Source organism: Piliocolobus tephrosceles, chromosome 1 (genome assembly GCF_002776525.5).
Source record: "Piliocolobus tephrosceles isolate RC106 chromosome 1, ASM277652v3, whole genome shotgun sequence".
Classification (NCBI taxonomy): domain Eukaryota; kingdom Metazoa; phylum Chordata; class Mammalia; order Primates; family Cercopithecidae; genus Piliocolobus; species Piliocolobus tephrosceles.
In genome coordinates, this window is record NC_045434.1 from 29,049,842 (window position 1) to 29,065,945 (window position 16,104).

The following is a 16,104-nucleotide window of genomic DNA, read 5'->3' on the forward strand; positions in this document are numbered from 1 at the left end:
AGCCACCGCGCCCGGTCCAGTTTCCCCAGTTTTAAGAGAATGTATTCAGAAAATGAAAGAATGACACAACTTTGTCCTAATTTTGAGTTTCCAGAGAATAGAGGAAGACTCTCTATTATTAAAGAGTTTTGATGACAAGTCCCTTATCAATTGACATATTCCCAGAGTGTGCCATCTAAATACAGAAGACAAAAGGGGATAGGAGGAGAGAGATGTTGGTTTATTTTCTTTCTGTGATCAGGGCATGCTCATTGTGAAAAAATGAACTGGACAGATTGTTGTGTTAATTTACTGTTTCCTGTGGAATTTCTTTCTCATATCTATACATCTTCCATGAGTGGAACATCTATACCTTCAAAGGAAGCTTCTTACTGGAAGAAAGATTCTGGATGAGAATCATGCTGTGTACTTGTGTTCTGTTTGTTTGTTTTAACTGCATGATTTTGAAGTGTGTTAATAATATATTCAGAATAGTTTCTAAAGATAATTTCCAAAAACGAACAAACTTATTGTAACTATTTGACAATTTTTCATTTGTGTTTTAAATAGCTCTGGCAATGGTGTAAACATATGCTCAATCTGTTTCCAAGATTTTTGTTTTTCTGATGGAACCTTTAAATTTCATATTGAGAAACATGTTTGGTATTTGGGTTAGATTGACCTCATACTTTGCTTCTAAGCACTTCAACCCACACCTGGCATAGCCACTTTTCAGACCTGTTACTAATGTTCTTTTACATTTTGGCAGCCTAATAATTAGAATACATACAAGAGATATTGGCTAAAACTAAAACCTTAATTCGAAATTTCTCAAAGTGCATTCCATGAGATCTTAATAAGTTTTACATACACATACACCAAGCATTTTTTGGCCAAATATGCTTGAGAAATAATGACTAAAAATCAAATGTTTCTTTACTGAAAGACTTCACAGAAGCCTTAAAATCAGACTGCATTGTGACTCTCCAAGAAAAAAGTAATGTTTACACATATTTCTCAGACTTATTTGACCATAGAACATCTTACACAACTAGTGTCCGAGGCACATGCCTTAGGAAACTGCTTCAGTGGCTTTAAGCCAGAGGAAAAGCCATCGAGTGTGATTTCCTCAGTACAGACTCTCACTAACAAAAAGTTGGATGATAAAATCAAATGTACTACTCAGGAGGCTGAGGCAAGAGGATCAGTTCACCCAGGAGTTTGAGACCAGATTGGCAACACAGCAAGACCTCATCTCTTAAAAAAAAAAAAAAAAAAGTTTATTTAGCTGGACATGGTGGCTCATGCCTGTAGTTCCAGCTACAAGGGAGGCTGAGGCAGGAGGATCACTTGAGCCCAGGAGTTTGAGACTGCAGTGAGCTGTGATTGTGCCACTGCACTCCAGCCTGAGGAGCAGAATGGGACCCCACCATCTCTTAAAAAAGAAAAAGACCAAATGTAAGAGCAACAAGAGCTCTCAACTAAGGGTAATTCATCTGGAGCTCTGGTACTTTGTCAAAGCAGTATCTGACTCTTAAGGAGGAAAGTCACATTGGAACAGGCGGCACAAAAGCAGTTTAGAGGCATACATGCATTCAGTCTTAATGACAGACTTACGTAGGATTCAGATAATTTTATACCTTACCTTTTCTCTCTGACTCTCCAAAAAAGAGATTCTTTAAATTACTTCCATGATATTATTGTGAAGGAAGGGATCCAGGTTGATTTAAGATTAATCATCAGAGAAGAATATTGAAGAATACCTATTCCTATTGCTTTTTTTTTTTTTTTTTTTTTTTTTTTGACAGAGTCTTGCTCTGTTGCCCAGGCTGCAATGCAGTGGTGTGATCTTGGCTCACTGCAACCTCCGCCTCCCAAGTTCAAGTGATTATCATGCCTCAGCCTCCCCGGTAGCTAGGATTACAGGCACGTGCCACCATGCCCGGCTAATTTTTGCATTTTTAGTAGAGATGGCATTTCACCACGTTGGCCAGGCTGGTCTCGAACTCCTGACCTCAAGTGATCCGCCCACCTCAGCTTCCAAAAGTGTTGGGATTACAGGCATGAGCCACTGCACCTGTCCTTTATTGTGAGATTTTAACAGAAAAGAAAAAAGCTGTAAGAAAGACTTCCTCAGAGATCTTGCCAGAGGAATGTCACCATAAGACCAAATTGCATCATTGACATAAAGCCAAAAAAAAGTGGGTAATTCATCTTTCTTGTTAATAATTGAGCATTTTATATATAAATTACACCCATGTTCCAGATACAGCTTTTCCAATCTCCTTTGCCTGTTTTGGCCAAAACATTCTGCTTTGAAGTTATTTTTCAAAATGCTTAAGAAAATATAACCTAAAATTATAGTCTTGATTAGGTAAATTTGCTTATATGTTGAATACTAGGATGGTGAGCTTAAGAATTTGTTAGCAACTCAGTATTCCAATTTAGTACTGCAACTTTCATATGGGAGTGGCAATTGTATGAGGTACCTTTGTAGCTCTACATGTAAAAAGTCCAAATATTTGCATCACTTGCCTTTAAACATTTCGGCACTGTATAAGTAATATAAAAATTATGCAAAAGAAAGAGCAAAAATCCCAACTGCCCATATCTTCAATAGAGCTAATTTTGACCCAGTAAATGGTATCATCATCAACAATGCTTTTTCAGCAATGAAAGGAAGGGTAGATACAGTAAAGTGAGGATGAAAAGAAAAAGCTGTCTGAGGATATAAATGTCACCGTGATGTTTCCAGCAAACAGTCTAGCTGTCAGTGGAATATATTCCAAGACATAACGTTTCTGATCCTGTTTCTGGATCAGAACACCAAACTAGCTCAAACAGGAAAGTGTTTTGGCATATGCTAACAGAATGTCGCTTCAGCACTGTGGACTTGCTGTTCAGTTTAATGGCCCACCTCCCCACCCTGCTGAGGTAATTAAAGTGTTCTAAAGCCCCTTCAGAACTCAAAAATAGTTTCTGTTTTCTGGGCAGGTGATAAATCTCATTGAGCTCGACAGAAATTTAATTACACTTTCTTCATGAAAACACCAGGGATACCCATTACCTGGATCTCTAAAGCTAAAGCCTTGGAGACCCCCTAGCCCCCGCCCCAGCCCTGAAGTTGAAAGGTTAGGTACCAATAACAAGTTCTCCATCATTTAAATGGATGGGAGGCCTCTTTAGTGTAGTCAGCTTAAACTGGACTGAAGAAAAATTGATTTTGGACTTTGGGGAAGGTAAGATCATTTTTTACCCCTGCCCAGAAATAGACCAGTCAGTTTGGCTCCACTGACATCTCACAGAAAATGAAAAAGAAGTTTTTCTATTTTTGTTTTTGTTTTTTTATAGACTTTATTGCTCCACTCACTGAAGTGTAACAAGAATAAGATGGATGAGTATGTTGTTGAACACCTAGATAAGAAGTCAAAGAGAGGAGGGTCTTGAGATAACCTCACCATTCTACAGCTTGCTATAATGTTGAGTTCATTAATGGTTTGGTTAGAAAGGGGAAATTAAAGTGTAGACTTCTGCCAGAAACCAGAGGGGAAGCTTTATTTGGCCTGCTGTTTTCCTACTTACAAAGCTGTTCATTGCAATGTAGCGTTTACTGTATTTTCTCTAGCTACAAATCATCTCCCTGTTGAACACAAGAAAGGCTAATGGCAAATGAAGCACAACTTGGACCCTCATTTCATTATCCATAGGTCTGATGAAATGCAAGCCAGCCTAGGGAAATGGAGAAAGATCTGGCAGACCAGATTTCATTTACCCTTGGCCCACTTCAGAATAAATCAGAATTACGGTTATACCTAGCTTTTAGACAGAGGGAAATCCTAGAAAATCCTGGGGTCGCCATGGACCAGACCTAGCCTCCTGGTTTCCCTAGGCCTGAATCCAGGCTATTACATACCAGGACTACTCACCTGGAGCAAATTCTTATTTACAAATCGTTTTTTTCTGAGATCAACCTCTGGCATTCTCTGCATTGTGATTACATTGCTCATTTGATCCCTTGACACCTTCTAATTTAACTCACTTAAAAAAAAATTTCACCTGCCATTGGCTACGTCAACTCCCTCTCCCCCATGGAGATTTCACAACGTTCATTGAAATCTTTGGATATAACTGAGTGTCCCAAAATCAGGATTGAGAATCAAATATGCAAGTTATAAAGGTATTTGGCTTGGGGACTAGTCCCAGTTCTCCTGAATAAGAGTGCATGGATTTATCATTCCATGGTGCAAAATAGGAAGCTTTTTGAGTGAGCTCAAATTGCTCATACCTAGAACATTGCTAGTAGCCAGGAAAAGTCCTGGGAACTGCTAACTTAGCCATGTGATGTCCTTTCATCTCCTTTGCATGTCTGCGTGTTTTTGGGTGTGATTTGAATTTGACTTTCGTGAGCTATTTGTGCATGCTATTATTTGGGTTTATTTTATAATTTAAACATTGTTTTCTTCCTCTGCATCTGTGTCTTTCTTTTTGTTATTTTGTTTTGTTTTGTTTTTACTAGGCGGCCCCCTCCTGCAGTTCCAGGACGACCATCCTAACCCCCATCATTCATCTCCTTTTGTTTCCAACAACATGTCTATCCATGGTATTTAAAAGCTTTTCATTTGCACTATATGTTGTATGTACATAAAAACTTTTATTTTTCATCCATTTCTATAATAAAAACAAAGTTTATTCTATATAAAAATGAAGTGTGTTCTGTTTCTTCTTTTAAAGAAGACCTAGATTTAAAAAAGAATTTGTTTCAACTAAAACAAGGTAAGGTGAATATATTATGTGTTCCTCTAAGCAGCTTAATTCAAAAGTTCTTAAAGTATTGTGATTTAAGATGGTCTTTTAGACTAATAATCTACCTTCAAGTGAAATTTCTGTCCAATAGAAGAATAAAAAGAAAAAGAAAATTTATGGATGTCTAGAAAAGACACAGAAGACTAAATAATTCCAATCCACCTCCAGGAATCCTATTTTTACTTATTATTGCACCAAAATATTTTTTCCTATTTTTATTGTTTTTCTAAACACTCTTATAGGAGATAAAATGTAAGATCATGGAAGAAACTGTAGAGCTAAAACACATAAACCTCATTAATTCTATATGGCAAATTCAAGGGAGAAAAACCGTATCATTCAGAATAAAAGTACAAGGCAAGGACATGTTGCCACCTTGAGAAGAAAGACTCTTCATGATGTCAGTAAAACACTAGAAAAATGGAATCCACACAAGTTTGAAGGAAAAGGGAACTTTTTATTCCTCTATCCTCAAATCATAATTCTAACACTAAAATTTTAATCTATAATTTTTTAACAAGCATCCCAAAGATGTATCCAAATAAAATGTTTATTATTTAGGAAATATAGTACATTCCACCAAATATGTGATCGGAAGCCTTCCCAAGGGTTTAAGATTGAATTCAGAATTTTATTTTTTGAAAATTTGTGTGGCCTAAAATAGAACTTAAAAGTAGTCCTCAAATGAGATCAGCTCTGAATGTGCTCCCCTTCAGCATATTATGATAGAAAACTATATGACAAGAGAGTCAAAAAAATCATTCCTCAGTTCTATTTACTTCTCATCTGACCTAGGCAAGCCCTGGCAAAGGAGGTATTAGGAAGATGTAGGCAGGAACCCTCAATTGTAAAAGGGAGAGTCCTCATTAGTAATGCGCTTTGGATCACAATTTTTTTTAAGGACTGAATTCCCCACTTGAAAATGAAAAATCAGTTTCTTAGTTTAAAATTTTCATGTGGCATGTTATATTATTTTAATTGTATCCCTGGTCCAGCGACCACCATTTAAAAAGCACCGGTAACTAAGAAAGTTCAAAGGCTGCAGACCAAGGCATCAACTGAAGCTCATGTATAGCAGAAAGGAATTGAGTTGATGCAAAATAGCACACAGCATGCAGTCTTTTGTCCTTTCTTTCCCCTCCAGTCCAGGCATTTGATTTTTAAATCAATAATCTTAATAATCATAAATCAATGGGATGAAGATAGCATTCTTCATCCCAATAGACAAAAATGTACCTAGATGATTTCATACCGCCTCCCCAAATAAAAACAGAAGTTGTCAAAGACAAGGTTTTCTTCAATTCATTTTTTTAAAGTGTTTGGTACTTTTCTACTTTGTCTTAAACATGGACTTATTTTTATATGCAGTGTTACACAGTTTAGATGTTCAAAACTTAAATTGACCTGATGAACAATGAGAAGGAAAAACTCCAGTCATAACAGAATGAAATGACAACCTTACTCAGTTTTCCTTAACAAAGAAGTGTGTTCCCTTCCTTACATTCTACAGGCAAGAAAAAAGAGGGTAGGGGAAGAGGAGAGGGGGGCAGCCTGGAGTAAAATTAAACTATGCTAAGATTTGTTAATATGTATTTAGTAAATAGTATTTCTGTGTTTCAATAATGTACCCTTCCCCAACTCTTCTTACCCCCACCGCCACCCCACTATGTTTAATAGAGTTGAAAAATTACTCCCTTTTTCAGAGTTGATCATAACTCAGGAGTCAGGAAAAGCCAAACTATTGTGCTTAGTAAACATAATATTCCTTATATATTTTCATTCCTTTATTTATGCATCAAACGTTTCTTGAATTCATGATAATGTCCTAGACCCTGGGAGTACCAGAGAAGTAACAGAATAAAAGTAGCTTACAAAATAGCTAAATAAGCAATTACAATGTAGTGCTATAATATGAGAAAAATTTGGTTGTTTTTCCAGGTAGAACTGTTCTGACTTCAGTACTGAAGCAGCTATTTGAGTTTTAGTATCCTGTTATCAACTTTACCCAACACATGCTAATGTTCCAGAACATGGTGACTTTGACTTCTAACAAAGAAAGGAATACTAGAACTAATTTCAGCCAATCAGAAACCGAACTTTTCATTCTGAATGGAATTATGAGATTCAGGATCTAAATCACACAGGTGTTGGTAGAGAAAGAGGCATACTGGTATTGAAACTTTAAACTGGCCTGTTTACTTTGTCTCCTAACAAAAACACTTTGAATTCAGGTTCTCCACAGCAGTCTTCCACTGGCCACAGTGAAGGGAGCTAGGTTTCCCCAGTCTCCAGCTACAAAAACTCAGAACATCTAAAGATCTGAAAGATGGAAAAAAGAGAACTAAAGGTAGGAAAAAAATAAATGAAACTTCCAATTCTTTCCTTATGGGGTTTCCCTGAAAATGTTTGTATGCCTTGGGGGCCACATAAACATTGAGGAGTGTTTCAACAGACAGCCTAGAAGTTGAAAGCCAAAAGGAAGTAAGATAATAACATCTGATGTTCAGTTACAGGTGAAGATACTTTTAATGGGTTTGGAGCATGATACATTTCAATGCTCTTTATCCTATAGTTAGAAAAAAATGTTGTACTTGCCAACATCTTTAATATAACTCAGCATTAAGTACGAATTTTTTTTAATCCTCAGAAAATTGATACCAGATTCTTTAGTGCAGTTCCCTAAGATTCAGAAGTAAACCTTTTCAACTGTGAATGCATTTTAAAACAATGAAATTCAGTCACAGGAATTTAAGATTGCTGAGAAAGAAAAAAAAAAAAAAACTTGTATAGACTTTTATAATTACTAGGGTCTAAATCTGAATAAATTACATTGAGCTTATGACACTGTACCACTATATGTTTCCTATTTAAAGGGATATACTAGCTGTCTCTATTACCATAGTACAGGTGCACTTATGATAGGGTTACATCTCAATAAACCACCACGGGTTGAAAATATTGTAAGTCACAAATGCATGCAATACCCTGATGAACCCATGATAAAGTTAAAAAATCATAAGTTGGGGAGGATGCAGAGCAAGATGGCCAAACAGAAGCCTCCACTGATTGTTCTCCATGAACAAACACCAAATTTAACAACTATCTAAACAAAAAAGCACCTTCATAAGAACCAAAAATCAGTGATCACAAAGTGACCACAGTACCTGGTTTTAACTTCATGTTGCTGAAAGAAGTACTGAAAAAGGTAAGAAAGACAATCTTGAATTGCTGACACCACCCTTCCCCCATCCCCTGGCAGCAGCCACATAGTGTGGGGAGAAAATCTGTGCACTTGGAGGGAGGGCACAGCGATTGTGGGACTCTAGAATTCAGCGCTGCCAACACTGGGCAGAACTTAGCTGTTGCCAATGGAGGGACCATTTAGACCACCCCTAGCCAGAGGAGAATCGCCCATCCCAGGTTTCAGAAACTGAGGTTCGACTACGTCCACCACCATGGGCTAAAGTGCTCTGAGGTCCTAAATAAACTTGAAAGCCTGTCTGGGCCACAACAACTGCAATACCCAGGCAAGTCCTAGTGCTGTGCTGGGCTCTGAGCCAGTGGACTGGGGATCACACGATCTAGTAAGACACCAGCCAGGATGGCTAAGTAAGTGCTTACATCACCCCTCCCCCAACCCAAGGCAACACAGCTTATGGCTCCAAAAGGGACTCCTTCCTTTGCTTGAGGAGAGAAGAGGGAAGAGTGAAAAGGACTTTGTCTTGCAATTTGGATACCAGTTCAGCCAGAGTAGGATAGGGTACTGAGCAAAATCCTGAGGCACACATTGCAGGCCCTAGCTCTTGGACGACATTTCTAGATATACCCTGGGACAGAAGGGAACCCACTGCCTTGAAGGGAAGAACCCAGTCTTGGCAGATTTCATCACATGCTGAATAAAGAGCCTTTGGACCCTGAAAAATCAGTAGCAGTAGCCAAGTAGTACATACCATGGGCCTCAGGTGAGACTCCGAAATGCACTGGCTTCAGATGTGACCCAGCACATTCACAGGTCTGATGGCTATGAGGAGAGACCACTTCTGCTTGAGAAAAGCAGAGGGAAGAATAAAGGGGACTCTGTCTTGCGCTTAGGTACCAGCTCAGCCACAGTGAGAAAGAGCACCAAGCCAGCTCTTTGGGTCCCTGATTCTAGTCCTTGTCTCTTGGATGGCATCTCCAGACCTATTCTGGGCCAGAGAGGAGCCCACTGCCCTGAAGCGTAAGTCACTTTCCTGGCAACATCCAACACATTCAGAAGAGCCCTTGGGCCTTAAGTGAACATTGGCGGTATCCTGGCAGTACCCCTCATGGGCCTGTGGTGGTGTTGAACATGAGGAAAAACTCCTTTACCTAGGGAAGGGCAGGAAAGGGTGGGAAGGACTTTGGTGGTTTGGGTGCCAGGTCAGCCACGGTAGAATACAACATCAGGTAGATTTCTAAAGTTTCCAACTCCAGGCCCTGACTCCTAGACAGCATCTCTGGATTCACCCAGGGCCCAGGGGAACTTGAGCCCCTAAAGGAAAGGACACGGCCTTGCTAGTTTTGCCACCTGCTGATTGTAGAGCCCTAGGACCTTGAGCGAACATAGATAGTAGCCAGGTAATAGTTACAGTGGGCCTTGGGCAAGACCCAGTGCTATGCTGGCTTCATGTCTGACCCAGGGCAGTCCCAGTAGTGGTGGCCACAGGGGTGCTTGTGTCCCCCCTCCCCTACCTCCAGTCAGCTCAGCACAGAAAGAGAGACTCTGTTTCTTTGGGAAAAAGTAAAGGAAGAGAACAAGAGTCTCTGCCTGGTAATCCAGAGAATTGTTCTGGATATTATCTAGGACCACCAAGGTGGTACCTCTATGAGTCTGCAAGAGCCGCAGCGTTACTGGGCTTGGGGTACCCCTTAATGCAGATATGGCTGCAGTGGCCAAAAACTTAGATCATAACACCCAAGTCCCTTCAAATACCTGGAAAACATTCCCAAGAAGGACAGGTACAAACAAGCCCAGACCAGACACTGACAAGCATCCACAAGCACAAGACTATCCAGGGAAACATGACCTTACCAAACAAACTAAATAAGGCATCAGTGACCAATACTGAAGAGATAGAGATATGTGACCTTTCAGACAAGGGATTCAAAAATAGCCATTTTGAGGAAATTCAAAAAAATTCAAGATAACACAGAAAGGGAGTATTCAGAATTCTATCAAATAAACTTAACAAAGAAATTGAAATAATTAAAAAGAATCAAGCAGAAATTCTGGAGTTGAAAAATGCCATTGATACACTGAAGGATGTATCCATCAGAGGCTCTTAGCAGAACTGATCAAGCAGAAGAAAGAATCAGTGAGCTTGAAGCCAGGCTGCTTGAAAATATACAGAGGAGACAAAAAAATAATTCCAAGTTGAACCATTGTATGTCAGGGACCATCTGTATATATTTTTGTTATTGTTTTTGATGCTACAAGTTACTATTGAATCTAAATACTGTCAACATATTAAGATCAGACTAGGTGGCAGGCTATTGGATGAGTCAACACTATAAACTCCTACTCCCATACTCGGTTTTTAATCAAATCAAATTTTATCGTACATTATGTCACATCCCAATTTTCAGCCCCAGTTCACATCTTCAATAAACCTCATGAACATGAGCCATGAGTAGGTAATAAGGAAAGCCTAAGGAAGCCCCAGAAGACCAAAGAGACTTAAGGATCTGCAAGGCAGTAACCAAGAAGTCAGTGATGTGGGTTCTGCCTCTCAGAACAGCTAACAAAGTATTTTGATGTTCCACATAACATTATCAAAAAATTAGCCTTTCAGGCTGTAAGGAGTTATATCCCCTTCTCTCTCTTTTTTTTTTTTTTTTTTTGTTTGGTTTTATTTTTTGAGATGGAGTCTCACTGTCACCCAGGCTGGAGTGCAGTGGCACGATCCCGGCTCACTGCCACCTCCGCCTCCCAGGTTCAAGTGATTCTCATGCCTCAGCCTCCAGAGTAGCTGGGAATAGAGATGTCTGCCACCACACCCGGCTAATTTTTGTATTTTTAGTAGAGATGGGGTTTCACAATGTGGGCCAGGCTGGTCTTAGACTCCTGACCTCAAGTGATCTGCCCACCTCAGTTTCCCAAAGTGCTGGGTTTACAGGTGTGAGCCACTGTGCCCGGTCTCCTTGTTCTTATCTCCGAGGGTACATTCAGAAGGCAATGGAGAGCAAGTTAGAGCCAAAGAGATGGTTCCTTCTGCCTCTTTTTTTTTTTCTTTGAAAGACAAAAATATTAGCTACATCCACAAAATCTGCTCAATGCCTTAAACATCTATTTATTTTGCAACTCAAAAAGAGTGTGAGGCCCACAGTGTTCTCACTAACCAGTCCAAATGTCACTTGGGCCTGGCACAAGGCCACAGGGCCAGCCTGGAGTGGCAAGCAGTGAGCCAATAGAGCTTGTAAAGTAGGAGCAGCTCGTCTTGAACCACATTTCATGGGAACCTGAGGGACCTCAGCATTAGTAAAATCAATTTGTTCTATCATCCTAATAGTATTATGGTCAAAGAATTACAGAGCTAGTCTGTTTAGGACAGAAGACCTTAGGCTCATACTGTATGTTACTTGATTCTCAATGCCAGTTGGTGCCATTTGGTGGCAGAAAAGGCCATTTGTCTTTCTAAGCCCTTTCCTTGGGTACTTTTACCCCTGCATTACCTGATGGGCATAAGGAGGCAGCACCAAATACTGTTGCCAGACTTGTGGTGCTGAGCACATGCCAACCAATTGGGAAATGGCTGCTTCCTGACTACGCCACTGGGGAAATTATCTCATTAATCATAGTAATATACCTGGGGGAAAATGGCGTTTTAATTTTTCGATGATAGTTATTGTTTGCCAAGTTAAACAAACCAACACTGATGGCATCTGTGAGTTACAAAAGGAAAACTAAAGCAGAAACTATAGGCATGGTCTAAGCTAGCATGCCCAACAAGCCTTCAGCTGTTTCTAATCTGCCTCTCCCCTGCAGCTGAGCTCTCCTGAGCCCTCTTGGTGGCCAAAGGAGTATACCTTATCAGGCCCGACCTTCCACAGAATGTTGGTCAAACTCTGGCTGTCACCTAAGCTCTGATCACTTTGCCCAAAATCAAAATTGTTAGAGCACTACAATGATACTGCTCGCTATTACAAGTTTGCACTGTTCTGAGGAAGTTTGTGACATTATCCCCAAAAGGTCCTTGTCAAAATGCACATCACCCAGAGAATTAGCACATTAATCCCGTTAGTGAGCAATAATATGCTCATGAGGATGTGAAAAGGCCAACACTCTGAGAACACATCTCCTTCAAGGTGAAGAGGAAGCCCCCAAAATCCACCCCTCCATACCTACCCACTCACACTCACTACTGCTATCTGCCTTACACTTACTGGGACTTATATCATTAACCTTTTATCCCAGGCTGTGTCAATCATCCAAGAACCCCTAGACTTTTAGGCCACTCTCCACACTAATTTCCATGCAGTTCTGCATGTTCCTATTGTTTTCCCATCTCTCCCAAACTTCTGTAACCCTTCCACTGTCTCCTCTATAATTCACTGCCCGTGATCAACAAAATTCCCTATATCTTCAACCTATTCTCTGGATATGCACTTCACAATCTTACTCTAACAAACCAGAGTTTCTCTAAAAGCACTGCCTCCCCTGCATCCTTTTCAAAAGGTGGCAGTTTGTCTCCCACAGCCCTCACACTGCTAAGCCTGAAGTGGGGTAGTTATCCTCATTTTTTATTTTGTTTTCAGATAATTCTTCTTTCCTCCTCCCTAAAACCCCCAGCTTTGAACCTCATGGCATCAGATTATAGCACTACCTATATGTCCCTATGTGTTGCTTTTAACTACCAATGCCCAATTCATTCTCCCTTATTTCTTGATGATTTTAGCTACTGTTTCAATGTAACTCCCTCCAGTGATACTCCTGTTTTAATTCTTGGGAATTTTCATATGCTTGTTGGTAATCCACCCCCACCCTGCCTCTCATTTTCTTGACTTCACTCTTCCAACGATCTTTTTCTTTCTTCTACTTGAGTGCTAAGTAGTGAGATCTTGCAATGATCTTGCTCTCCACTCTATCTCAGCTACTTATTTCCAAAATTAAAACCTTGTCTTTCCCCACTCTCTCTTCTCTATATCCTATGTTTCTAGCCTACTTCTATTGTTTTAATCTCTTGGATCTCCAATCTATTAACCTTTATGCTGTCCCTCAGCCCTCTGTCCTTCACCCTTCTTAAGGTTTGCTCTCCTTACCCAACTTAAATTCCATGGTCAATCATTATCATCATGCCCATGCATATATACCTATCTCCCTTGCCCTTCTCTCAATTTGTTAAAACCACCATTCTAGGTAAATCTAACTCTCTACCTGCTCTGATTTGCACCCATGTAACTGTGTACATGGTCTGGAAAGCACACACACAAGCAAAGAACAAAGCCAGGATAACTGGTTTCACCTTAAATTAATCACCACCATACTCAAGTGATCCCTTAATACTGTCAAGCAATTATACTAAGTATCCCTAGTTCATTCACTCTCCCACTGTCCTAAGTTGTTTCACACATTTTCTCTCACTCCGCCATCCTCAATCTCAGCTGATTCATTGCCTCCAACTTCCCTGAGAAAATTGAAGCAATCAGAAAAGAACTCCCAAAGAATCTCATCACCTCATCTACCCATTTACTAATGCTGGTATTCATCTGTACTCTATCTTCCCACTTGTTCCCATAGATCAACCATCCCTGCCCTTGTCAAAAGCCAGGCTTTGCACTTGTGCATTTATGTATTCCAGAATATTTCCCCACCAATTCTTCCCTCTCACACCATCAACCATCAACTCTCTACCATTTCATTTCAATCAAGGTACAAACATGCTATCATTTTTTGGTCTTCACTTTCCCTTTTAGTTTCTGTCCTATTTCCTGGCTCCCCTTTGAAGCAAAACTATAAAGTTGTCTGTACTTGCTGCTGAATTTCTCTTCTATTCTCTCTTAAACCCACACCAAACAGGTTTTTATTCCCAGCACTCCAACAAAAACCTGCTCTTTTAAATGTAAAGGTCAATTTTCAGCTGTCTTACTTGCTTTATCATGTTTTTATCTGATCACATTTGATCACCCACGCTCTCTGGAGACACATACAATGCTTGGTTTCCAGGACACAGAACTCTCTTGATTTTCCCCTTGCCTCAGTGGTTTTGCTGTCAAAATCTCTTTGCTGCTTCTTCTCCTCAACATTTTACTTTGGAGTTCTTGGTCCTCTTCTCTGTCTATACCCATTTCCTTGGTGATCTCATTCAGTCTCACAGCATTGAATATCATTTATATTGCCAATATATCTCAAATTTATATTGAATTTCATACATCTCTCTCAAACTCCAAGGTCATATTTCCTATATTCCCTACTCAGGGAATATAAATGTCTTCAAGACATTTCCTACCCCACATGCACCAAACTAAACTCCTCATCTTCCTCCCAAAAATCTCCAGTTACCACCCTTCTGCCCCCATCTCAATTAATGACATACCCATATTTCAGTTTGTTCAGGGGAAAAACCTTAATTTATAACTCTTTCTTTCACACCCTACATCTAATACATCAGGTAGCCCCACTGGCTTTACTTTCAAATTATATCTAGAACGTGACTACTTTCTGCCACTTCCTCTGCCATCCTCTGTTTTGAGCCACCATTATCCCTTGCTTGGATTACTGCAAAATCCTCCTAATACTTCTTCCTGTGTCTACTCTTGCCCTACAGCAACCAGAATGAGCCTTTCAAAATACATATCTTCTTTTTCTCCATGACCCTCCAATGGCTCCCATCTCACAGTAAAAGCCTAAGCTTTTAATAGCTTATAATGTCATACATAATCTAGCTTCCCACATTACCTCTATGACTTACATCTTCGGTTGCTCACTCCACTTCAGCCACTCCTTGCTATTCCCCCCACACACCAGGTATTCTCCTGCCCAAAGGTTTTGTAGCAGCTCTTCCCTCTGCAGCTCTTCCCTCTGACTGGGATGCTCTTCCCCAGGGAATCTGAATTATTCCCTCACTTCCTTCAAGTCTTTGGTAAAACGTTACCTTTCCCATGAGACCTACTCTGACCTCTTTATTTAATGCTATGCCACTTTTTTCTTTTTTCCATAGCACTTACTGTCTTCCATTTATGTTTATTATATGTCTCCTCCTGCTATAATGTAAGCTCTACGAGATCAAGAACCTTTGTCCTTTTTATTTATAGATATATTCCAAGCACACAGAATGGTATTTGTCATACAGTAAGTGCTCAAAAAAATGTATTGTCAATAAATTCCTGATGCCACACATTATAAAATCTGAACAGTAGAAGGTGAGTAGAGGGAGGCCTATGTAGACACGAAATATTTTGTTGGATTTTGGGGAATATTGTTGGATATTGGGGAAAGAGAATAAGGGATAAAGGGAATGATGAGGGATTTGACAAAGCATTAAAAGCAACTGCCTACCATTATCCTTTAGTCCTGGGTGCCATTCAGGTACAAGCACAGGCTTTGTGTAAGAAAACCAAACTATTAGTGCAAGTTGGCAACATAGCCTTAGGCAATACTTAACCCACTCTGAGTCTCAGTCTCCTCAACTGTGAAATTGAAACAAAACCTCTTACAGGATCGTTGTAAGACGTAAATTCAAATACACACACACGCACACACACACACACAACAAGCATAGCATATTACCTAGCATGGATTGGGTGCTCTAAAATACAGGTGCTATTATTTATCAAACCCCAGTATGCCATTTACCTCCTGAATTTATGGAGACCTTACAAACCACAATTCAGCAAGAATTTCAAGACTCTAATTGCATCTCATTATAAAAAGGGAAATCAATAACTTCCACAAGATGGCACTGTGTCCCAGCCCTGTTTCCTTAAATACAATGGGTTTGAAATTTTGTATAGCTGTGTAACTGATGCCCTCTGCTGACTTGTTTTCTTTTTCTTGTCCTTGAGCCTTTGGCTTAGAGGATGTAAACGATGGCTTGATATGCATCCTCTATATGCTTAGTATGAATTATCAAATCCACAATGTAACCCAGCTGCCCAAAGTATTTCTCAAAAGTTTACTGACACCAATACAATCTCCACACAGAACACCAGGCATGTTGCTACAGCCAGATGCACATGCCTTCTAGTTACATGCCAGTCATAAATCAGCTGCATCATGCCGCAAAATAAAGTGCACCTGTCATCCTATAGCTCTACCTCTTCTTAATCCCTTCCATGCCACCATTTTGGAAGGGTGAGCAAAGT

The 16,104-nt window shown here is 39.9% G+C and overlaps 2 protein-coding genes across 2 annotated transcripts in view; both read left to right on the top strand.

Annotated features, from left to right (window-relative positions):
• The window catches only part of DNM3 (dynamin 3), a 566,202-nt gene extending 561,521 nt beyond the window's left edge, over nt 1-4,681 (top strand). The window contains exon 21 of the mRNA XM_023207167.1: nt 4,496-4,681. Coding sequence (XP_023062935.1) covers nt 4,496-4,532 — 37 coding nt within the window. The 3' untranslated portion in view covers nt 4,533-4,681. The remainder of the gene's footprint in view (nt 1-4,495) is intronic.
• A 2,229-nt stretch (nt 4,682-6,910) lies between these two features.
• The window catches only part of C1H1orf105 (chromosome 1 C1orf105 homolog), a 48,198-nt gene continuing 39,004 nt past the window's right edge, over nt 6,911-16,104 (top strand). The window contains exon 1 of the mRNA XM_023207175.2: nt 6,911-7,129. Within this exon, the coding sequence (XP_023062943.1) occupies nt 7,109-7,129 (21 nt within the window). The 5' untranslated portion in view covers nt 6,911-7,108. The remainder of the gene's footprint in view (nt 7,130-16,104) is intronic.